Consider the following 23,880-nt stretch of genomic DNA (forward strand, 5'->3'; position numbering starts at 1 on the left):
TTATATCTGCTAAAATAGGGAGATGGGGAGAGTTTGTGTCCTCTAGTAGCAAAGTACTAGAATTCCAGTATAAAAAAAAAAAGGCTTCTATTTTCCTTTTTTTATGTATGAATGTAGAAAGGCTCTAACTTTCTGGAAAACAGCTAGCTGCTTAAAGTAATTGTAGCAGTAATTAACTTGCAGTAGTTAACCTCTGACTTTTTTAATTTGGCTTTTTTTACTCTGTTTTGTACAAAAAATACAACAAATTATAAAAGTATGCCACTGTATTAACTGTGCTGTATTGTTATGCTGTGATTAAAAGGATAGCAGTCTGTATTTTGACAAAGGCAATGTTTGCTCTGTTGTTTGGTTCTGCATTCAAGTACACATCTTGAAACAATAAAAAATATTCATATCTTGCTTTGTTTATTGTGGGTGAGTGGTTCAGCTTACACTTGTGCCTGAACACACTTCCCCCATGGAAGTGCTGTAGATCACTTTGTAACAATTCCAGAAGTATTTTAAATATCTCAAACTTCACTTAAAATACTGATCTGTCTTTGAAATTAATAGTTGGATTTTTGTGGGGTTTTTTTGTTTTTCTTTTTTAAGAAAAAAGAAAGCTATGGTGCGTGCTGTCCTTGGTTTTATTGCAAATGACCAATGACCCAAGCTTCTGTTTTTTCTTCTGCTGTGCAGCTCAAATGTTCTTCACCAGGTGGCATCATATCTCTGCCTGCTGCCATCCCTTCCAGAAGGGGAAGACTCAAGCTATGAAAAGGAGTTTCTGCTGGAGCTGCTGGTAAAAATATAATTAATACTGCTTGCATTTTTTCTTTTGCAAACTCAGGGCAGCTAAATCCAGCAACTACACTGTGGTAAAGTAGCCATTTAGGACCTTTAGCTGAACTGCCTGTGAACCACAGCAGGGTTTTAGTAGTAATACTAAAATGGGGTTTAATATCATAAAAATGAAGCATTAAAATGGTTATTTATAGAGGTAGTTTTCCTGAGAAACTAGGATGTGTATGTTTGGTGTAGTTGTAAAGGTATAGACAGAAACCAGAATCTCAGAAACAGTTCTTCTGGAAAAGTTTATGTAGTAACCTGTTTGTCCCCTTTAGAAATAAAGAGGTCTTCTAAAGTAGATCTAGATAGTCAGTACCTATTTGATTCCTTGAACCCATTTGAAGTACCATTTTGGTACGTCATGGTTATTTGGATATTCAGTGTGTAATGATATTACTGTGGGATTCTACTCTTGATATCAGTGTTAGAATGGCATAGCTGTTTTAAAAATCTTTTTTTCTAGGCTTATTTTATGCTTGTTAATTCCTTTAAAATTTGTTTGCACAGCTTCCTAAGGTTTAGACATGATGTTTATGGATGCCGTATTTGTTCAGATGACATTGTAGTATTGGATATTTTTTTTTTTTTCTGTCTTGAACAGGGAATTAAGACTACTTGTTGCTGAATGAGCAGTGTGAGCTAATAGCATTAACTTTTGACCACATGCTTAATGGAGAAGCAAATAGATTTTATCTTAAGTTGATTTTCTGCTAAGCCTTGACTGAATGTGTTCAGTTTGGTTGTGTCTTTTTGGGTCTGCTGAGTAGCCAGATGATTGGTTGACTCCTGTACTATGACCAATAGTTGGACTAGGTGTATGTTCATGTTCTAGTTTCACTCTTTGTATTTAGTTATATTTTATTAAAAAAAAAACAACAAACGAAGCAAACAAAAAAGCCCCCTAATAACAGCAACAAAAAAAAAAAACAAAAAAACCCAGAACCAAAGCAAACCTAAATGTATTAAAAGAGAGAAAATGACAAGTGACCACCAGCAGTCTTATGGGTCAATGTGCATATTTCAAAAATAGCTTTATTTTCCCTTTTTGACTTACAGAAGTTTAAAATGCATCCTTTCTTTAGGTTTCCCGTCATGAGCGACGAATATCTCAAATTCAGCAACTCAACCAGATGCCACTCTATCCCACAGAGAAGATTATTTGGGATGAAAATATTGTACCAACTGAATATTATTCTGGAGAAGGTATGATTAGTAGTTCAGTAAATGCTGAAGAGGACAGTAGATGCTGCAGAAAAAAGCAGTTCCAATGTTTAGGTTCATTCTGTCTTTGGAACTTACGTGCTGTACTTTGGCATCTTCCAGTATATTGGAGTGAGGTTAGCTTTTATGAGTTGTGAGTCAGGAACTCTAAGGTGAAATTATTAGCAAATTTATAGTGGAGTTTTTGAGAAATCAAAGGCCTGTATTTACAAAGACATTTATTTGCTTCTAATCTGGATAACAGATACGGTATACTACCAGCTGTGGCACAGGTAGTTACTGTAACCTGAGAGAGGTTGTAAACATGCAGCAGAAAAGCTGTTGTCTGTACTTGTCTCTTAAGTATGTTCACTAAAGCCCTTTTTTTGTTGTTGGGGTTTTCTTGGTTTTTTTTTAAGTGGTAGAATTAGCACTGATTATCTTCCTTTTATTTTAAGGTACTTGTGTACACAGTCACTGAAATGTAGTATATACACTCTAAATTCAGAACCTAGTGTTCTTGCTCGATGTTCTCATGACCAAGCAAACTCCACGTATTGCAAACAAGGAGTTAGGTAGTTTTAAGCTTTTCAATGAACAACGCTTATTTTTGTCTAGCTACTTTTAAAAAAAATGTATTGATGTGGATCCTGAGAATTTTCATTAGGAATACAAAAACTTTAATTTGGAGCATGGAGATTCCAAATAACAACATATATCTTTAAAGACTAGTACAAAGTATGTTTCTGGTTTGAGCACAAAGTATTCCATACCCTCCTTCATACCGTTTTAATTCAGAGATACTTTTTGTGTAGGTATAAGCCTTAAATTCAGCTGCTTAGCATAAATTAGGGTTGTTTTTGTTTTTGTTTTTTTATAAATTCTCTGTGAGCAAATATTATTGACAAGAAAGATAGTTTTTGAAGCATTTTGTCTGCAGACTGTTAAAAGTATTTTTCAGTTTTGCTTCTCTTAGTTTCAGCTTACTGTTTCTCTTTTTAATCTCCACATATTCTCCAGCCCTTATTTCCAACAAGTTTTATTTTAATGGTCTTGTTTTTTTTGTCTTGCTAAAAGTAGCAAAATTATTTTAGCCCAAGAAAGATAGAAGTACTGCTTCTGTTTTCCCCTAAGAAATAAGGGACGAAAAGTCTGTCTGACAAATGCTGTGCAACCTTAAAGAGGTGTTGCTGCAGGCCCTACCCTTTGTGCATATAACTAGCTTTACTGGACTGGGTTTGTTACTTCTTGTTGGGAAATGAGTTTAAATATTTTATCACTATAAGACTTTTTAGAATAAAAATTGCCATGTTCTACCATCTTTTTTCACTCCCATTGTATCTCTAGTGCATGTGAAAGCTAATAGGAAGTACATATACCAGTGAAATGTTTCAAGGATAACATTGCGAGTTACCAAAGCTTGATGTTTTCACAGGTCTTGAGCATAGATGTGAAGCTGGAACATTAGTCCAGTATTGTTAAATGAGTAACATGTAATAGTTTTAGGTGCAAAATTTCCATAATAAAAACTATCATAAAGATGTGCAAGCTTTAGAACCTGTCTAGGAATTTTAATACTCCTTGTTTAGTTAGATCTAATCTTCCCATGTTTTTCATTCTCATTAAAAAAGAAAAAATAAAAAAATCTATGATCAGTAACAGAAACTTCTGAGGAAAGTTGTGTGTTAAAAACTGATTTCTTGGTTTAAAACTTTTTTCAACATTACTGGCTTTTTGTGGCTTCTAATAAGCATAAATGATTGGAGTTGGGGAATTTTTGGATAATTCATAGGTTTTATTAGTTAATGAACCTTTTTCATTATTATTTAATGCTGGCTTAATTGTTCCATTCCCCAAAAAAACTGTTAATTTGCCCTTTGTTTGATTTTTATAAATTCAGTTCTGTTGTCTGAATACAGGGAGGGATTCAGTCTTTATGTCATTATGTATGGCATTACTGCCAGAAGGATGAAAATTAATTTTGAGCAGGTTCATTTCAAGAAAACATGAAAAATGTGTGCTTTTTAAGAGGCCTGTATTTATAAAAGGGGGTAGTTCATAGAATCTCCCAGGATAACAGTCATGGTAGTTATAAAGTAACATGTGTATGAATTCTTAGAACCAGTATATTAATTTATGTAGTTTATCCATCAAATACCTCTCTCCTTCTACCCTTACCCCCTTAGGCTGTCTTGCACTACCTAAACTGAATCTGCAGTTTCTCACTCTCCATGACTATCTTCTGAGGAACTTCAATCTTTTCCGCTTAGAGTCTACCTACGAGATCAGACAGGACATCGAAGATAGTGTCAGTAGGATGAAACCATGGTAATATTTATTAACTAATGCAAACCAGTAATTCAGCTTCAATTGTAATCAAAGTGCATTTGAAAATGAGTAATTTATATTGTGTGTATACTAAATACATAGTAACAAACGTATTTAAAATTATTACACAGGTACTGCTTCATCCATAAGGTTTTGCAACCCTGTGGGATGATTTTATAGGGGTGTGTTTATATGTATCCCTGTAGATGTGTTAAGACAATACGTTGGATGCTAGCAATCAATCTTTGTTGTGTTAAGGCAGATGAATTTTTCAAAAGGACTAAGCCTGGGCTGACATTACAAAATCTGGAATCTTGCCACCAACATTTCTGGTTTATGGGAGGTGTTACTGAGTAGTCTTGAATTTGCCATCTGCCACGTTTTGATCCTCTTTAGTTTTCAAGGGATCATTTGGTGCCATAGCTCTTAAAGTCAGTACAATTTTTTTTTTTTTTATAATGCCAGTATAAGTTGCTTTAGTTTCTTGAAAAATAAGTCAGTTCATGTTATGCTTCAGTTCTAAAATATAGGAGTACGTGAATCTGCATCAGTAGCATGTAAAATTAAGGCTTCTACTTTTTGTCTTAGAGCTGACTGTGAGGTAAACTGTTTCACACTTTAGAAAAAGAACTGAATCTTTTGTCAGATAATCACTTAAAACTTCTGTGTTTGGGTTTTTTGTTGTTTGTTACAGGTTATCTGAATATGGAGGTGTGGTCTTTGGTGGATGGGCTAGGATGGCACAGCCCATTGTCTCTTTCACAGTGGTGGAGGTAGCAAAGCCCAATATTGGTGAAAACTGGCCCATGCGAGTACGAGCAGATGTTACTATTAATTTGAATGTCCGAGATAACATCAAAGATGAATGGGAAGGTACTTAAGTTCTTTGAAATAAAGTGATAAAATAGGTGCCCATCAAAATACACTTTGATGTAATCTTATTTGTAAGACCGGTTATTTTAATCAGAGATGCAGATTTGCCGATCTTTACACAGTATTTAAAAGTTAGATACTCAAATTCCAAGTCTAAGAAGTTTATATTTTCCTAAAATGAGGATAATATCGACAGTGTTAAAGTATTTGCATGTTCATTGGGACCAGAATGTTTCCTATTTCAGCCTGATGTCATACAGTTTCTTAATGGAAAATTCTGCCCTTTACAGGGAATGTGGAAAAGTAAGTTAGCATTTTAAATTAATATGCATGCTAATAATGTCATATTGGAAGGATAGTGGGGAATGTGATACCCGTCTCATATTCAAGCAGAAAGGACAAATTGTGATTAAATTCAAGCCAGTGCATTTTAGTAGCTTTCAGTATATTTGAATGTTGTTAGGAAGTGATGATTGTATTGTTAGTACCAAATACCATTGTTTAGAAGTGTACACAGGTGACGGTTCTTCCGCTTGAAGAACTGAACTTTAGTTGACTGTGTTGGCAAGTGGCATAGAAACATGTACTTTACTTGGATTATCAGTAAATGTCACTCCCTTTTGTTAGAGAAATCTGTTAAATGTGCTGTAGCTGCATAGTGTGATTACAGGTCACATACACAAATGCTAAATTTGGAGCATATCATAAATAAGCAGATACAAGTTTGGGAATGTAGATTTCTGTTAAAGTAGGAAGCCTAGGAGGATGGCAGCAGACTTCACCATGCTGAAGGTATCTATATAGTGGCGCACCTGGCTGTTTAAATACTAGAACAGCCTCTGTGATCTCAAAAGCAGTAATGCTTTAACTTCATCAAACCTAATGAGGAATTCATGAATCATTTCCTGACATAACAGGGTCTTGATGAAACTGCTTTAGGTTGAATAATATCCTGTGTGTTGTGAGAAATTATTTCTCTTGTATAAAAAATACAGCATGTTTTTACTTAATTTTGAAGGTGTCTTGGATCTGTGAGAAACTGTAGATATACTGGAGAAAAAGATTAGTGTTTATGCTGGTGAATTGGAGAAACTGCATATTAAAAGTAGGGTGTAGTTCACCATGGTGAATATTAAGATACTAAACTTAAGCAAGAACAAGTCACTGCACAAATGCATGTTGTAGTAATGGCTTGTTAGGCAGTAGCTCTGCAGAATGGAAAGAGTCCGAGGTCCTAATTGCTCAAAAGCAAATGTGGCTCCACAAGAACATGTTATTACTGAGGAGAAAAATAAAAACGCTAAACCAAGTCATATTGGGATTCATAAACTGGAGTGTACCCTGGAAGACAAGTAATTGGTTAAGTGATCTTTTACCTTTCTAAGTAGATAACTAAACTTTAGGATTTTCTGCCCTAGTTCTAGGTACTGCACTTAAATCGTAAAAACAAACAAAAAAATTAGTACAGAAAAATGGAATAAGGGATTAATGGCACACTTAAGGTAAGACTGAAAATACCTAGGTTGTGTGTAACCTAACTGAGGTTATTTCAAGACAAGTCTGTTGTCATGAAGAAAGTAGTCAATTTCTCCTTCTCATATCTGAGATCAGTGTGGAAAAGATGACGGTATCCTGTGGTTTTGTATCCTCTAAGTTAAAGGCATATGTTGAAACAAAACACATTCTTTTTTAAACAGGTGCGGTTTTACTTGAATTTTTGTGGATTCTATTGTGTGTTTGTATATATGTGTGTGTGTGTGTGTGTATGTATAAAGGAATAGAGAAAGGAAGTGGTATTTGATCAAACCACTGAATGCTCCTCTTTGGAATCAGGTCTGCGTAAGCATGATGTCTGCTTTTTGATCACGGTACGTCCTACACAACCTTACGGCACCAAGTTTGATCGACGACGGCCTTTTGTTGAGCAAATTGGCCTGGTGTATGTCAGAGGCTGTGAAATCCAGGGCATGTTGGATGAGAAAGGACGTGTTATTGAAGAAGGTAAGATATACCAAAACCTGTTTGAAATATTTTTTTTCCTTTTATTTTTTTTTCTTTGTTGTAACAGCCTGGTTGTTGACTTGCTTGTCTTTTAACCAGTGCTCATTGAATTCATTACCTACTTGAAAAAAAACAAAGCAATTCCATAAGCAGCCATAGAAAGGTGAACTAGTTTCCTCTGGTAAAATCTGTTGTAATTAGATTAATTAAATTCAGTGCATTTCTGGTTTAGGAATAAAATAGCTTATAATTAGAAAATCTGTTCGAAATGGGATGAAAACGTGAAATAAGAATGTTTGTAATGCCATGCCGAAATGAGTTTCATCGTATGAATTTTCTAAATTTCATTTTAGGATTCACTTATTTGAATGATAATCTGCTTTTAGCACTAACTCAAATTCTGTTCTTACTGTTTCATTATGGGCAGGACCTGAGCCCAAACCAAGACTTAAAGGGGATTGCAGAACATACAGAGTATTTCTGGATCCAAACCAGTATCAACAAGACATGACCAATACAATCCAGAATGGAGCAGAAGATGTTTATGAGACATTTAATATAATAATGAGAAGAAAGCCCAAAGAAAACAATTTCAAGGTAAGGTGCTTGCTCATTAACTCTTAGGAGGAGAGTTGGTCTGAATATGCCAGCAATAGAGACATGTTCATTTCAGATGCATGTAGGTAGGCTTTTTAGTGACATCTGATCACTGCAGGAATTTGGAGCATGTCAGGTGCTGATGACTTCCCCTTTCAGAGAAGCATTGAAAATAACTGAAAAGCAGACCACTCCGAATTCACCTGAGTGGTTTATCATTTCAGTCTTTTAACAGGTAGCCTACAGATTAATTTTATTTGGCTTTTTGGGTTAAGGGAGTATGTGGAATGTTTTTGTTACCTGAGGTGATAGTATACTGCAGGAAAAGGAGGAGTAACTAGTCAAAAGATTCAAATTGGAGAAAACTGTTACCTTTTGGGAGCATCACTGGATTCTTACTGGGCTTTGGACGGTGTCAGGTGAGGTTTTTAGCACTGATATATTTGATAGAGATTGTATGTGAACTGGAGCTTTGTAGAGTGAATGGTGCCTCTTTTTCCTGAAAATGTTTCGTGTATGCATGCTCAGTTTCTTTGCTGTTTAGACCTTTGAATCTTTAATGTTCCTTGAGTTTTCCATTATGAAAATGCAGCATGAATGACAAACTGCCTTTCTTTTGGTACCTTAAAATCATGCATTGTGTAACTGAGGTGCTTTCCGTTGTAAAGGATTCTGCAGCATGTCCTTTGCAGGTGGATGCAGAGGGAGGCATGAAACCTGAGACTTTTCTGTATCTGGAAAGATGCCTCTGGTGTAAAACAGTAGCTTTTGGTCTGCACAGAGCATTCTGGTACCATCCTGCTGTGGACTGGTATACTGGAAGTACTTCAGAGAGAGTTCTTTATAACTTTGCATTGCCCACACTACCCCCCCCCAAAAGAAAAATCAACCAAACAAACCTAAAAACTTAAATGTTGTATGTCTGGCAGGTTCATTTTACATTACAAGCACAAGCTCCCTCTGCCAAAGCCAGCAAAGCCAGTTGGTGTGCTAGCAGTATAGACCTGATTTTATTCACGTATGTAGGCACTTTTGTGTAGTCAGAAGGAAAGTCAATACTTAAGTTTGGTCAGAATTGCTGTTAGATGAGAGTGTACTGTGTCCTTACAGCAATTTCACAGGCAATTCACAATGTAAGCCATTCTATGCTGGTTTTTACTTAAGTCTCATATATTAATTTTTCAAGACAAACGAAGATATTTCCAGATTTATCACATTATTATCAATTTAGGTGCGATAATTCAGTCTTATTCGCAAATATTTCTAACTTTAGCTGGATAAAAATACCCTTTATAGAGGCTGACTGTTTAAGCAGAAATAATGATCACTTTGATTCCTGAATAATACAACAGAAGTAGTAAAAGGGCAGAGAATCCTGCTCTTTGGAGCTAGATATGTAAATTTATGCTATCTGAATAAAATTCCATACTTTGTCTTGGCTGATTGTTCTTTTACAAGATCAGCATTTGGAAAATCTGTATTATATCCTGTTGTGGACTGCTGATGCACTGTGTTTGCCATCTGTGTCCATGTTTGATGGTGCGGTAAGTTGGAGGATATGGAAATCAGCAAAGATCTCCTATCCTGTTGAGGAGCAGGTGTGTGATGTCCTAATACCAACTTTCAAGTAAGATTTCTTGTTGAAGACTTCCCACTGAATTAGTCCTTTAACAGAAAAACTAAAGTTCAGCTACCTCTTAGTTGAAATACACATCCTCTGTGCATGTCCAGGGTCTGGAGCATTGGTGTTTTTATGGGGGTGGGGAAAGAAAGAAAATACTGACATAACTGCGAGTAGAAGAATTAATTTGGAGAGAAATTTAACCTGGCTTCAGGATAAAATTTACAGGGTTGATAGAGAAGTCTTAAGCTGCATGAATGTATTTTATGTCATTGTCTTTCCTCTCCCTCCTCTGAGTGTTCTGGAATGAAAATCTTACTGATGTCTGTGGTCCTCTTTACTAACAGAATAGTTGAATATTTTAAGAATTACATGTTTGGCACTGGTGGTTTTTTTCCATATATAAAAATATATACGCAGAACGTGTATATATTGACTGAATCTGATGAAACAACAGTCTTTACCTGACAGTTATATGCAAGCATTTAGAATAGATTTGGTTAGTCTTCTTGTCATTATGTCTTGTTTTCTTAGTAAGAAGTCAATCTCCCCAGTCATGTTTTTCCATTTTTCTAATTCACAGGCTGTTCTGGAGACTATTAGGAATTTGATGAATACAGATTGTGTGGTTCCTGACTGGCTGCATGACATCATTCTCGGATACGGAGACCCAAGTAGTGCACACTATTCAAAAATGCCAAATCAGATCGCAACTCTGGATTTTAATGACACTTTTCTGTCCATTGATCACTTAAAAGCTAGCTTTCCTGGATATAATATTAAAGTGACTGTTGATAATCCAGTTCTGCAAATACCCCCCTTCAGGTGATCTCAAAATTTCAGTTTCTTCTGATCTGGTATTCTTGCAGAAGTGATGTTAGGTGGAATTGAGATCACTGGTTGAAGGGAGATGTTTTGTTTTAAGAAAAGATGTTAATATTTAAGGTAGATGTATAACAGGGTTAACTGTACCTACAGTGAGGCTCAGGACCAGCTTCTGCTCTGTTCTGTTCTCTGGAGCATTGATTGAATAGATGGGAAAAGCAACAGTATGAGATAAAATGAAGAGACATAGTATTCACTTCTGCATGATGCTATATAACCTCTTCAAGTTCAGCCTAAAGATTTTTAATTACATAGCTTCTGTATGTGTTTCATTAAAGCAAGCAAAGAACAGCAATTTCAGTATCAGTTAAAACTTCAGCTTTTTGAAACAATTCAATTAAAATAAAGAATTAAATCTGAAATCCCATGTTGCTTATTCTAGTTAGAAATACTTTCTGAAATAGGATGCCTACCTTTGTGCCCGCTAAATGAGATTTACATATTTTGTTTCATTGTTGCTGTTCAGCATTTTTAGACTTGATTGTTCTGTCCCTCCTGGTGGACCTCCTCATATACTTGAATGAAAGTTGAAATACATTTCCTTTTAAATGAGTCGATTTGACTGGCGAGGGAAAAGACAGCTCTTCCCTCTGCACCAGTTAGTTCTTATGGTTAAACTGAATCTAGAAAAACAGGAAGGTAATCTTCCATGCTGCTTCTGAAACACTGCATGTAGAATATGTGCAGTGGAGATACTAACAGTATGTAATTGTATAAAAATAATATGAAGGTATTAAGACAGGATAGCACACACCATTTACCATGATGAACTAGTGTTCATTTGCAGTTCAGAGGTTAAAATACAGATATTCCTGTTTATGAAGAGCTGTTAGTCTTCCTACTGCTGCATATGTCCTGTAAAGAGATAAACTTCTAAGACTGTATGGTATCATAGTGAATGTGTTGAAGCATAGCCTTAAATTATATGTTACAGGATAACTTTCCCTATAATGGGAGGTAAAGGAAAGAAAAGAAAAGAAGAGGATGCGAATGAAGAAAAACCCGAAGAAGCTAAAACACTGATTGTAGAGCCTCATGTCATTCCAAACAGGGGACCATATCCATATAATCAGCCAAAACGGTAATCATTAGATGAGAATTTATTTACAAATGGTAAAACATGCATAGTAGTTAATTTTCAGGAATACATGAAAAGTATTGTTGATCATAAATGAAATGTTACTTGTTTTCATTACCAAAGGAAGATTTGAATATGAGACTCTTTTGTTTCACATTTAAATCAAACTATTCTATTATGATTTCTCTGTTAAAAAATTTCCTTGAAGAACAAGGAGACGTACTGTCTTTTGGTGTTGTGTCAGGACTTCGAATACTAGGAGACTCGTACCTAAAGAATTCTACAGCATTCTTGGCAAATGACAAAAACTAAAGACAGACAGCCTTTTAGGTGGGATGATTTTGTTGTCATGTGGACAATATGATTTACTGTCTTGCTTCAAAATTGCAGGTTTATCACATCTATAAAGAAGATAGTTGTAATGTTGGTTTAGCTTATATAAGTTTGCAAGCGTACAGTTCTGGAGAAACATGTAGCCAATTAATTTAAAGCAAACTTGGTAAAAACAATTGCTCTTATCAAAACAGTTGGCAAAATCTGTTAATTCTCTGATCTCGTTTTGCTTTGTTACAGCAATACTATTCAATTTACCCAAACTCAGATTGAAGCTATACGTGCGGGAATGCAACCTGGGCTTACTATGGTAAGAATATTTTTAAGGATTTTATGCTCTTATTTATGTGATTCTGGCTTTAGGCACATGCAGTGAAATACCAGTAATGCCTATTTCTGCAGCCTTGCTGGGGTCACTTCTAGTAATAGTTTCAAAATACAAAAAAATTACATACAAATGTTGTTTACATACTACAAATGTTGAACATTTATACAAATGTTCAACATCCTCCCATCTTCACAGAATCATACAGAAACATATTTAATGTGTAACTGTATCCTGTGTTTCAGTAGCTGAAGGCTTTCTGCAGCAACTGAGTTTACTTTTTCAGTGGTTGGATTGCTAGTTTTAGACTGCAGAGTTTGTGTGTCTGTCAGTTTTGGCTTGTTTAGATTACTTGCATCATTTTTAGTTTCATCTGTCTCCATTAAAGGAAATGAAATTCATTGAATTGTCTTCAGGGACCTGTTTTCTGCTCTCTTGTGTAATGTGCCATCCTTTTATATCCTACTGAATTTTAGAACTAAGAAGTTACAAACCAAACCAAACCAAAGTGGTGGATTTGTTATGAAAATAATTTCTTATCAGTGAATTTCTGCAAAGGTCTTTAAAATTCACTGCTCTCAGTTAGACTTTGACTACAAGTACCTGTCTCACAATGAAGTGCAGTCTATCCTTGTAGTGACGCAGTGGAATATTTGAATGACTTTTCTCGGATGCTTCTAATTTCTTCTTGACCTATATCGGCAATAATGCTAATTTTTATATTTTGTATTGGTATTCATTAGTATCATGCTCTTCCTTGTCACTTCCTCCTTATGTTTTATGACTCCTTATACTCTTTTCAGCTAGCACACAAAAGATGCAAGTCAAAGGAAAAAATAAACTTCAGTAGAATGGTATTGATTCTTGGCAGTGTTTTTGAGTATATGTTTTCTAGTATAGCACAGCAGAACTTTCTGATTGTTACTAGAATTTCATCTTTAAGGACTATTCAGAAATGAGACATTTTGTGGGTTTTTTGTTGTTTGTTTGTTTTTTTTTTAATGCTGTGAAAATGCCACAGTGATAAATGCTTTAAATTTGGTTATTAAACAGTGTTGGAAGTGGTATTTTGGAATGATTTGAACTGCTGGATTTTACATAATTGGAGCATTTGTCCAAGAATACCCATGCCAATATATAGGAGTATTGTTTTATATCAGTAGTATTGTTAATAGGAGAGAAAACTGGGAAATTTTAAATTACTATTTTGTAGTATATAATTAACATGCAAAGTACTAGAGAGGAGGTCTCCAAGTCCCCTCGTTTTTATTTTTGTCTTATTTAAGTTTTAAATATCATTGCATGCTGTTATTATTATCATGTAATATTTTTTGATCCAATAATGGCCTTCAAATGCAAGTGTATAATAGATTATAAACTACCATCTACCTCACTTTTGGAGGGCTTTAAAGAAGAAAAGTAACTTCCTGTGCATGGTACTCCATAAATACTTGAGAGTTATATAGTTTGGACTTTTTACTAAAACTGCATTTGTTGATGTTTAAAGAAGTTAGAGGTCACAAGGGAAAACAAATGACAAAGTTGGCTTTTTGGTTATGAGGATATCTGAAATTTTTTAATTCCTTTTGGTTTTGGTGGTGTTTTGTTGTTTTTTTTACCTCACCACTATTTTGCAGGCAGAAGAAAGAAGGCAGACTGAGAAAACAGTTACGTGATACAGGCCTATGTTTTATTTTCTTTCATTATGTCATGTATTTCTGTGTAATATTTTTGACAACTACAGTGCTGCTTGCGTTTGAATCCTGTGATCAGTGAGATTCCTTAAAGCAAGTGTGATTTCGTAGCAATTTCTAATTTTTCGTAAAGACATATGAAACCTGCCGTTTTGTGTTTCTTGATGTTGAACAAATTACACTGAGATGCTCTGTAATGCTTTGACACCTTTAAAATGTCTCAGGTGTCAATTTTTTAACATTGGTATAATTGAGCATATAAAAATATTAACTGTCAGTATCACTTCTTGGTCATCAGTTGTACATTTTTGAGGTATATAAAAAGAATGGACTTTCTTTTTTCCCCATGTTCTTTTTATCTGCCTCACCTTATTCCCAGGCTCCCTGCCTCCCAAGTTTCCCCTGTGTGTATTCTGACCTGAGGCTAAACAGCCTTTTTTTCTCTGAGGTCTGTTTTCATGGGTTGCAAAACAGAATAATACTTCAGATGCTGGGTTACTATATTCCTCTTAGGCAGGAATCTGCCTAACTAATCTGAATGAAGTCTTTTATGATACATTGTATTTGTTCTTGAAGTTCACAAAAGGCAGAAATTAATTGCTAGATTACTGTATTCCTCTCAGGCAGGAATCAGCATTAGCTTAAGTCTTTCATGTTGTTTATACATGTTCTTGAAAATCATAGGAGCCAGCAAGCAATTTTACATAAAACAGAAGATATTTTTGTTTGTTGTTGTTAATGTATGATGTCAGTGTCCTGTGAGATTGTTGTGTTTTCTTCCCAGCTGGGTATATTTCTGTATTCTGCGATACCCTGATAAATTGTGTGTTGATTTTTTTTTTTGTTTGTTTGTTTGTTTTTAATTTATTGTTTTCCTTTGGTTTCAGGTAGTGGGTCCACCTGGTACTGGAAAAACTGATGTAGCAGTTCAGATAATATCCAATCTTTATCATAATTTCCCAGAACAAAGGACTCTGATAGTTACACACTCTAATCAGGTGAAGTGTCAGTCATGTATGAAGTTTTCCTGTAATTAAAATCAAAACCAGTAGGTATTGAGATCAGTACGTTTGGGATTGCAGTTGCTTTTTAACAGTGAAAACTTCCGTTTGCTTGTATGTGGTCTTGCCAATTTCACAATGTGAAATTCATTTTTTTTGAATTTCAGGTTTGTAGTCCTGACTTGAAGTACAAGTGGAGGTTGCTCATATTTATTGTTTGCTTCATAACTTGATGATCCAGTGCTTACAGACTTACTCCTTTGGAATACACTGAATTGGACAGTTGATATTAACCTGTTTAAGGCAGAGGAGAGTTTAAGAACAGTTTATTGAAGAGTTTAAGGCAGGAGATGTAGTGCATCTTAAAGTTGGGTTCAGCAAAATTTACTTATCCATGTGGAATAGTCACAGCACCTGCCAGTCAGTACCAGATCACACTTTTCTCATGTACTGTAAAAGTTGAGTCGTTTAGTTGTGTCACAAAATCCATGCTTGCAAAGTGTGCCTCTTGAGACAATTTATAAAGCTGATAGCTTTAGCAAGTAAATTAATTACAGGATAGAATGAATTTTAAAATTGTTTTAGAAATGTAAAATCAAATTTAATTATTGTAAAGTATGAATACGCAAGAGTTTTGGTAGGCTAATTTCCCTATTACCAAGATTAAGAGCTCTAATTCCAGTATTAACTTCATGTTTTCTTTTACTCCCATTTATTCCAAAATAGGCATTATTTCCTAGCTGGCTTACAAGTAATTATTTAGTTTTCCCCTGCAAGAGCCTCTGAACTTACAAAAACTACCTTTTCTCCTGTTCTTGTCAATCTTTAGGCCTTGAACCAGCTGTTTGAAAAAATCATGGCTCTAGACATTGACGAGCGCCACCTTCTGCGTCTGGGTCATGGAGAAGAGGAATTAGAGACAGAGAAAGATTTCAGCAGGTGAGAAAGGAGGTGCTAATGATAAACTCATTTACGTAAGCATTGTAGCAAGAAGTATGCACTGAATCCATTCTGCCCCCCCTTGTAAATGAGCAGGGAGCTGTGTTTGACAAGTTTTGCCTTTCTTGTAATATTGTTGAATCCCAGTAATGCAGAGTGCACCTGCTTTCAATACAGGGTTAAGTAATTTTGGTTATTATTTAGTGGAGAAACTGTGTTGCCTTTGAGAATCTAAAGGCAGAATCAGACATGTTCACAAACTCAACTGCTTAAGTAAAAGTAGCGCAATATATCTTGGGCCCCTACACACTTTATAGAATTAATCTGTTTTGTGAGAGAAAGGTAGGTTTCTGCATTTGCGAATTTTTTGTACCAATATATCACTTCTACTGGCATGGTGAATATGCCATTAATAACTATAAACATGAAATTAAACTTTCTGGTTTTAATTCTTTAGTGTATTGATTTAATGCAGAGTCACTTATTTCATTGGTAAATAACATGCTTTGGAGAATAAAAATATAAGAAAAGCTATTAATTCTATCAGTCCAAAGGCTTAAGAACCTGTGCTTGTAAATATTAGTATGTTTGTTATGTGTTAGTCCAATTGACGTCAGTAGGATTACGTACATTCATCAATGTAAGCAGGGATATAATGGTCATGCACTGGAAATAACTGTCCAGTACTGGATTATTATAGCAATACTTTGACTTCAAAAGCTGTAGTAAAAATTATATATAGTGACTAGAAACTACCCCCGTATGCATAGTTATGTTTCATTTAGCAAAATGAATAAATAAATGAATAAATAAATACCTTGTGTTTTTTTTTAATAAATTTGAATGCTTTAGCATGCTCAAATTATTCCAGAAATCTGATAGCCAAAATCTTAGTGAAATGATGGCATGGAAGATATTTATTTAGTAATATCCGGAATTTAGTATTCCTGGAACAGAAATGCTTATCATTAAAAAGTTTTCTTTGAGGCACTCTGTGTTGTCTGTTTTCGTTCTTTTCAAGGTAACTCCAGACTTATGGGACATTACTGCAAGTTCTAAGGGTTCTGGCAGTTTGGGAGGGAGGATGAGGGTTGAGCAAGATATATGAAGGTGGGCTGCACTACTGTGAGAAGTTTATTTCTCATATGCCTCTTGTTTGTTTTGTTTGTTTGCTTCTGATTTCATATTTTTTCCTGAGTCAGGCTGCTTTGGAGGTCACAATACTGCCTAAAGAATTTCTTCTGCTTGCAAGCATAGTGTTCCTTTTTGCTCCTTCTGCAGGCGCAGCAAAGCAGAACAGGGGTATAAGAATGTAAGGTGGATGGGAGCCGATTAAACTGGTATTGCCACTTAAACACAAAGGGAATCACAGCCAAGGAAACTTCTGTAGCAATGAATGAGGGTGCCATAAAAGGAACATGTTGTGGGAAACGAGAGGACACTGGAAGTGTGAGGGGGAAAAAAACCCAAACAACCGGTTGCAGTCACTTGTAATTATAATGGATTGGATTTGTTGAAGATGAAAAAAACTATTTAGTGCTCCAAGGATCGTAAACTGTCATAGGTCCAAAGAAACTTGTTTTATTCCAGTTGTCAACAATATCATAGTCAGTTGTTTCTTAGTAAATTCAAATCTCCAGCTTTTAACTACTCTCACCCTTCTAAATAAGACAATAGAACCCATTGTGATTAGCAGGGATTGTGTCTGTTGGGTTTTGCTTTTGTGCTGAAAGCTTATTTTATTGCTAGTAAGCTTAATAAGAACTTAAAAGTTAGCCCTTATTCATGAAAGTGTCGTACTGACATGTTTTTATTTGAGCTTTTAACTATGTATGCATTTTTAAAAGAAAGTGTCCTGTTCCTCTCATTTCTTTAATTTCATCTGTTGGTATACTTTTTTAATCTGTTTTCTTTTTTAGAAAAAGTGATCCATAGATTTTTTTGTTGGTTTTGTACTGCTTCTGGGAGGGGGGGAGTGCATGGAATAAGGAAATTGATTTATAAAGAAAAAAAATTGGCCTTGAATTTTGTAAGAGGAGGAAGAATGGAAGGAGTAAGTTACAGACTAGTCATAAAAGTTGTTCAGCAGGCAGCTAGGAGCACAGGGTGTGTCAGGTACGTACATATCCTATGTGTGGATGGAAACCTGTCTGTTAGGGTGGGCCAATTGTTATTAGAAGAAATTTTGTATGTTGTCAAAGGAATTCAGCCTTGCCATACTGAAACTCTGAGTATTGATTCTGTTTAGGAAGGTCCATAGACTTGTATAACTTGGTTGTATTTATGTAACGTAGTGGACTGGTAGCTCCTAAACAGTACGCTGTGATACTTTTTCTACTTTACAGATACATCGCAGGAATATTTTATTAACACTTAAGAAGCTTTTGTTGAAGTGATAGGATAAAAAGAACTGTACAGTAATGGCTCTTGTATGGCTTTGTAAATTGTTAGGCCTCAACTGATAGAAATAGTTAGCATGTAGCATATTCTTGGGTTTTGGGACTAGCTAGTAGTTGTGGGTTGTTTTTTTTGAGGGTGCATCGTGTTTGGTGTGTGAGCTCTCATGATACTTGAAATAAACTGGTTTGAATTAGCTACATTTAAATACAAATTATGTTGTTTAATCCGTTTTGTAGGTATGGAAGAGTTAATTATGTGCTGGCTCGAAGACTTGAACTTTTACGGGAAGTTGGACGATTGCAAGAGAGTCTTGGAGTCCCAGGAGATGTTTCTTACACTTGTGAAACAGCTGGCCACTTTTTCTTGTACCAAGTAAGGGCTGAAATCCTTCTACAAAGACTGTATGACCTCAGTGTGTTATGGAACAGTTTGTGAAAATTTGAGTGAATTTTCAAAATTGAGTCTAAAAAAAAAACTAAAGCAAACCACATTTTCTTCAGTGATTTAAAATACAATAGCAGCTAAAGCTATAATTGCAGCATTAGTTACTTGTATTGCTGTTGTTTTGACGCCTACATGATGACTCGCCAATTAAAGGCTAGCAGTGCTGTTCTTCATGGCTGCTGGCAGAGATGCTAACCTGAAGTTTCTCCTTCAGATGGAAAAATATGTGGTCTGCTTTACATTTTGAACAAGCATTAGAGCAGTTACTTGATGGTCCTGCTTTAGAATGCTTTATGGCATTAAATGCCAGCATGAAATTAGATGCACAGTATAAAAAACACATTTTCTGTATATTGTATATCCGTGATTTTCCTTGCATGTATTTTTCAGTGATATGATCTATATTAGCAGTTGGTGTGGCTTAAACTGATTTATAGACTGGTACTTAGGATCAAATGCATACACGGTGTATGTTTTTACTGAAGTTACTCGGGCTAGCTGTATCGTGGGCCTAAGCCTTAAATGGACATTAGGTGTTGGAGAATTCTAGGAGCACTGGTAGAGCTCGTCTTTTGGTTCAGTTTCCTCCCAGAGGAGTCCCACTTGGTATTTCAACCAAAGTACTGTAAGTGGAGGTAATCAGGAAATTCCTTCTGTACTGGGTTTATGTGCAAGATTTTAACAGCTGTGATCTGCAAGTATAATCTCTGAGAAGAGGCATGGGGCTGCTCAGTGCTGGACACAGCCAGCTCAAATGGACCCACAGCTGGCTGAAACTGAGCCCATCAGTGACACTGGCGATGCCTCTCTAAAAACATCTTTGAGTAAAAGTCAAAAACCACTGTGCAGCACCTGGGGCAGAGAGGGGAGTGTGGGGAGCAACCATATACACCAAGGTCAGAAGGAAAAGGAGGAGCAGGAACAGAGATTCTCCCGTACCTCATGGAGAGGACCATGGCAAAGCAGGTTGCCCCCTTCCAGCCCATGGAGGACTGTGTCGGAGCAGATAGCCACACCGCAGCCAGTGGAGGGCCCCATGCTAGAACAGGTGGATATGCCCTGAAGCTGCAGCCTGTAGAAAGCGCATGTCAGAGCAGTGGAAACGTGTGAGGTGGCAAAGATGCAGTGCTACAAACTTGAGTGACAAAGCCCCATTCCTCCTGCACTGTTCAGAGTGGGGAGGAGGTAGAAGAGTTGGGAATGAAGGAGTAAAATTGAACCTGGGAAGAAAGAGGGGGCGGAGAAGAAAGGTGGTTTTGGTTCTGTATGTTTCTCACCATTGTACTCCACTTGCAATTGGAAACAAATCAGTTTTCCCCAAGTCAAGTCAATGCACCACAGCTTCAAAACCACTGTCCCGATACAAGCTCAAGTGCCAATTTAGACATACCTTGCTTTTGTGATAATTTTTCTTAATATTGTGTGTGCAAGGCTACACCTTGCCAATGACTTTGATATTAAAACATGTCAATATGACACTTCTGTTTGTCATAGGTAATGTCTCGTTGGGAGGAGTATATCAGCAAAGTCAAAGTTAAGGGTGGAAAAGTGCCAGATGTTACGGATGTCTCCAGTTTCTTTCCTTTTCACCAGTATTTTGCAAATGCTCCTCAACCAGTTTTCAAAGGCAAATCCTATGAAGAAGATATGGAAATTGCTGAAGGGTGTTTTAGACATGTTAAGAAAATATTCACTCAGCTTGAGGTAAGGCATGAAACTGTTAAAGGTAAGTGGATCTGGCTAATCCTATAAAAAACTTTACACAGTTCCAAAATTCTCCTTTGCCCTGTATCCTCCAACGAGTATGTAACTCTAGGCAGCTTTATTAGCTGCTAAGGTGAGAATTTCCACCTTTGGGTAATACTGGCATGTTTCACAACAGGCACAAAAGTCTAATTTGTTTTATTTTGATCTTAGGAAGCAGCCATTCTGGGTGTTCCATTTTCATTGATAAGGTTACTGGGGTTGGTTTGCCTATCACTGCTCCTCTCATCCTCACAGGGTCTTTGCATTTCCAGTGAGTTGTCTTTAATCAGGTAACCTAGAAGTAACTTAAATGGACTGTCTTCTGTTTTTCCCAGAATTGCTTTAGAGGCTTTTAAAAGTATGGGTAAAGGTGGTCTGTGTATCATTTAGTCGTATTAACTTAAATGGTCTTCCAATACTGAATTTGATGTGGTGTTATAGTGGAAAACAAGAAGGTATAGTACAACAGAATTTTGGGGGATTCTGAGGGGGTTCCTCAGAATTGATTGAATAATTGTCTGCAAACTTGTATATGCCCACAGATTGCAGAATTATTTGTGTATTTCAAAGATTGTTTTTTGAAATACTGTGATTTCCAAGTTTAGCATTAAAAATTATTCAAAATGGGATTCCTAGCAGTAGGTACCTTCAGAACTTGTCTATTTATATTAAGAAAGTGGCCAGATACTTGAAGTGAATACATTTTATAAGGAAAATTTTTTTGTATTCTGACTTTCACGATTTTCTTCTCTTGCATAGGAATTCAGAGCATTTGAACTTCTCCGCAGTGGCCTGGATAGATCCAAATACCTGTTGGTGAAAGAAGCAAAAATCATTGCCATGACTTGTACTCATGCTGCTCTGAAACGACACGACCTGGTTGAATTAGGTTTCAAAGTAATGACTTTTTTGTTTTGGTCCCCACCCTCTCTTGTATAAACTTTTTTGTCTGTACTAAATCTAGGCAACTAGGTTATTTTGAGTTGCTTTTTTTGTACTAGTGTGTTTCAATTTTTAATTTTACTGAAGAAAAAAATAAGTAAAAAATAAGATCACTTCTAAGTTACTTATATAAAAAAAAGCTTAATAGTGTAGATGATGATCTGCAGTGATATGACTGAGTAATAAAATAAAGGCAGAAAAAATGGCCCTTATAACTTCACCTAAAAAATGAACGATTTGATGAAAAGGTACTATGATGCAATGCTGTTCTCACTCTGCAGTATTAGCCATAGATATTAATTTAGTACAGACTTGTACGTGACAGTAGCCAACCACCAATAACTTTTAGTATTATTTTTCTCTGATAATGCCCTGTATTGGATCACAAAAGCACTCTTTTTCTGCTTCAGTGCAAGGGTACCAGCATAGTTTGATCTACTGCAGAAAGCTTTTCTGGATGGGTTGTGTGATGTGGGAAGCATGTCGTGATTCAGTCATGGATTCCTTCTGAATGTAAGCCCTGGTTGGTTGGTACAGATAGATCTGCTATTGATGTGGTAGGATTTCACTCTCTGACATTTAGTTTTGGTAATACTGATATTTTGCCTATGAGGTAAAATCCTGCTGTAACTGTTCCACCTGTCAAAAATCAAATAACTAGTTGATGTCTTCTTTTTTCCAGGCTGAATAACTATAAATTTGTATTACTTGCCTGATGGACGTATCTCTTTGTTTCGTTTTTCCCCTCAGTATGACAACATCTTAATGGAAGAGTCTGCTCAGATTCTGGAGATAGAAACCTTTATACCTCTCCTGCTGCAGGTTAGACCTGAATCATAAAATATATTACAAAAAATGTTAAATGAAAGTCTGTGAACAATACAGAATATTTAAAGGAAAATACCTTGTGCAGAAAGTAACCTAGGACTGATACTTGCCATGTGAGTGGACAGCAAGAACTTTCACTTTGCTCTACAAAGTTGTTTATCCTTGGGTTTTGATGATATGGAGTAAGCTAATAGTTCTAGATATATTGGTTTTATTGACTAAATAGTAGGATTAGCAGGCTTTTGTTTTGAAAATAAAAAAGTGAAGATACTTTATGTAAAGTAGTCCTGGCTTTGTTATATTCTTTGTCATTTAATAGTGATTATTTCTGATTGTAAAAATTGTTAAATTTTAAATAAGGGCTATTAAGTATGGGTTTTGTTACCCAAAAGCGTAAGGTTTACATAATTGCTCTGTGTCATCTGTCTGTTTGTGGCGTTTGGTCAGTTTCAGTCAGGATTAAGAGAGAGAGATACCAAGCACAGACAACTTCAAGGAAAACTGGGGCCAGCTAGAGAGGAGACCTTCTAATTGACATTACAACTCCACAGAAAGAAAACAAATGATTATTGGTTCTTCTTTTTCCCAATAATTATACCTTTTATCTGATCAATTGGTAAATATTTAGCCCGGAATAAGCTGCAGCTTGTACTGTGTTTGGAAAGCAAGCAATTAGTAGATAAAGGAATGCAGATATGATACAGTTGAATGAAAGTCTTGCAGCTGGAAAGGTACTGCTAATGCAGGGAAGGAAGGAAGGGAACTGGAGCTAACATGGAACAGGGGATATTTATAGCATAGTCTTTAAGAAGCCAGGTAGCAATAGCTCTGTTACGTAAGGGATTTTTGTAATAGATGGCCAACACTGCTACTTCTGAAGTTGAGTACCTTTCCTTAAAAACGTTTGTGCTGATCATTCTAAGCTCAAGATGCTTGGACTTTCTTGACATTTTTTTTTTTTGCCTCCAGTAAGGATTGTGTGTGGTTGCTTCTAGCAACTCCTCTTTTAAGAGCTAGGGGATTTAATAAGTAAGTAAAATGTGCTTCTTGCTCATCTGTCGCTCTGCTATCTCTGTAATCTGCAGTCATTGTAAGATAAAATTTCACCTCTGGAAGTATGGCCTCCCTCAGGAGCTCTGGGCAAACTGTACCTGTGAATCAGTTTGACGTGTGGAAAGTCAGTAAAACTAAAGACAGTCTACTGTTGATTTGATTCTTACTCTAGTGGCTTTCTGAAAAATATGCAGTCTGCATTTCATATTCTCAAATTAATATTCTCATATTGTAAAATTAAGTTTCGTTTCAGAAGCTTTGCCTGGAGCAGATACTTTCATTGAAAAGCAATAAATAAAGTCTTCTAAGAAAACCACATCCAAGCTTTTTGATTTTCATTCTAAAAGAAAATGTGTATTGAAAAAGGCATGATAGAAATTCCATGAAATACTGGATATATTTGTAATTGTATCTCATAATTTTTCATTTTGCTCTGTTCCAGTGGATATTAGAACACAGTTGCAGGAAAATAACTATGTGCGTAGCACACAAAAAAATTTGCATGTCTAAGTTGCTTTTAAAGCCCAACTCCTGTTCTCAGTTGCTGTTTTAACTCCATAGGTTTTTAGATTTTAGGGATAAAAATGTAGTACTTTACACCTTGATGTGTTTAAAGACTGATGACTTTTGATAATTCTGAGCAGGCAGGCAACTAATTCACCCTATAAACCCCAAATACTGCCTGAACTCTGAACAGGAACACATACTTGCCCATCTCATTTGGGTGTCTGGAGAGCAAACCACTGGAGTGAGGCTTCTCA

General features: G+C 35.9%; 1 protein-coding gene across 1 annotated transcript in view; it reads left to right on the forward strand.

Annotated features, from left to right (window-relative positions):
• The window catches only part of AQR (aquarius intron-binding spliceosomal factor), a 49,403-nt gene that overhangs the window by 13,553 nt on the left and 11,970 nt on the right, over nucleotides 1-23,880 (forward strand). The window contains exons 14-28 of the mRNA XM_061463427.1: nucleotides 682-784; nucleotides 1,914-2,034; nucleotides 4,218-4,359; nucleotides 5,054-5,232; nucleotides 7,066-7,233; nucleotides 7,661-7,830; nucleotides 10,035-10,276; nucleotides 11,271-11,417; nucleotides 11,988-12,057; nucleotides 14,654-14,764; nucleotides 15,597-15,706; nucleotides 18,343-18,478; nucleotides 20,045-20,254; nucleotides 21,056-21,193; nucleotides 21,989-22,060. Of these exons, the coding sequence (XP_061319411.1) occupies nucleotides 682-784; nucleotides 1,914-2,034; nucleotides 4,218-4,359; nucleotides 5,054-5,232; nucleotides 7,066-7,233; nucleotides 7,661-7,830; nucleotides 10,035-10,276; nucleotides 11,271-11,417; nucleotides 11,988-12,057; nucleotides 14,654-14,764; nucleotides 15,597-15,706; nucleotides 18,343-18,478; nucleotides 20,045-20,254; nucleotides 21,056-21,193; nucleotides 21,989-22,060 (2,119 nt within the window). The remainder of the gene's footprint in view (nucleotides 1-681; nucleotides 785-1,913; nucleotides 2,035-4,217; nucleotides 4,360-5,053; nucleotides 5,233-7,065; nucleotides 7,234-7,660; nucleotides 7,831-10,034; nucleotides 10,277-11,270; nucleotides 11,418-11,987; nucleotides 12,058-14,653; nucleotides 14,765-15,596; nucleotides 15,707-18,342; nucleotides 18,479-20,044; nucleotides 20,255-21,055; nucleotides 21,194-21,988; nucleotides 22,061-23,880) is intronic.

The sequence above is a fragment of the Pezoporus flaviventris genome, unplaced genomic scaffold, assembly GCF_033815535.1.
Source record: "Pezoporus flaviventris isolate CSIRO_AGI_PZ_B2104156 unplaced genomic scaffold, CSIRO_AGI_Pfla_v1 ptg000036l, whole genome shotgun sequence".
Lineage (NCBI taxonomy): Eukaryota > Metazoa > Chordata > Aves > Psittaciformes > Psittacidae > Pezoporus > Pezoporus flaviventris.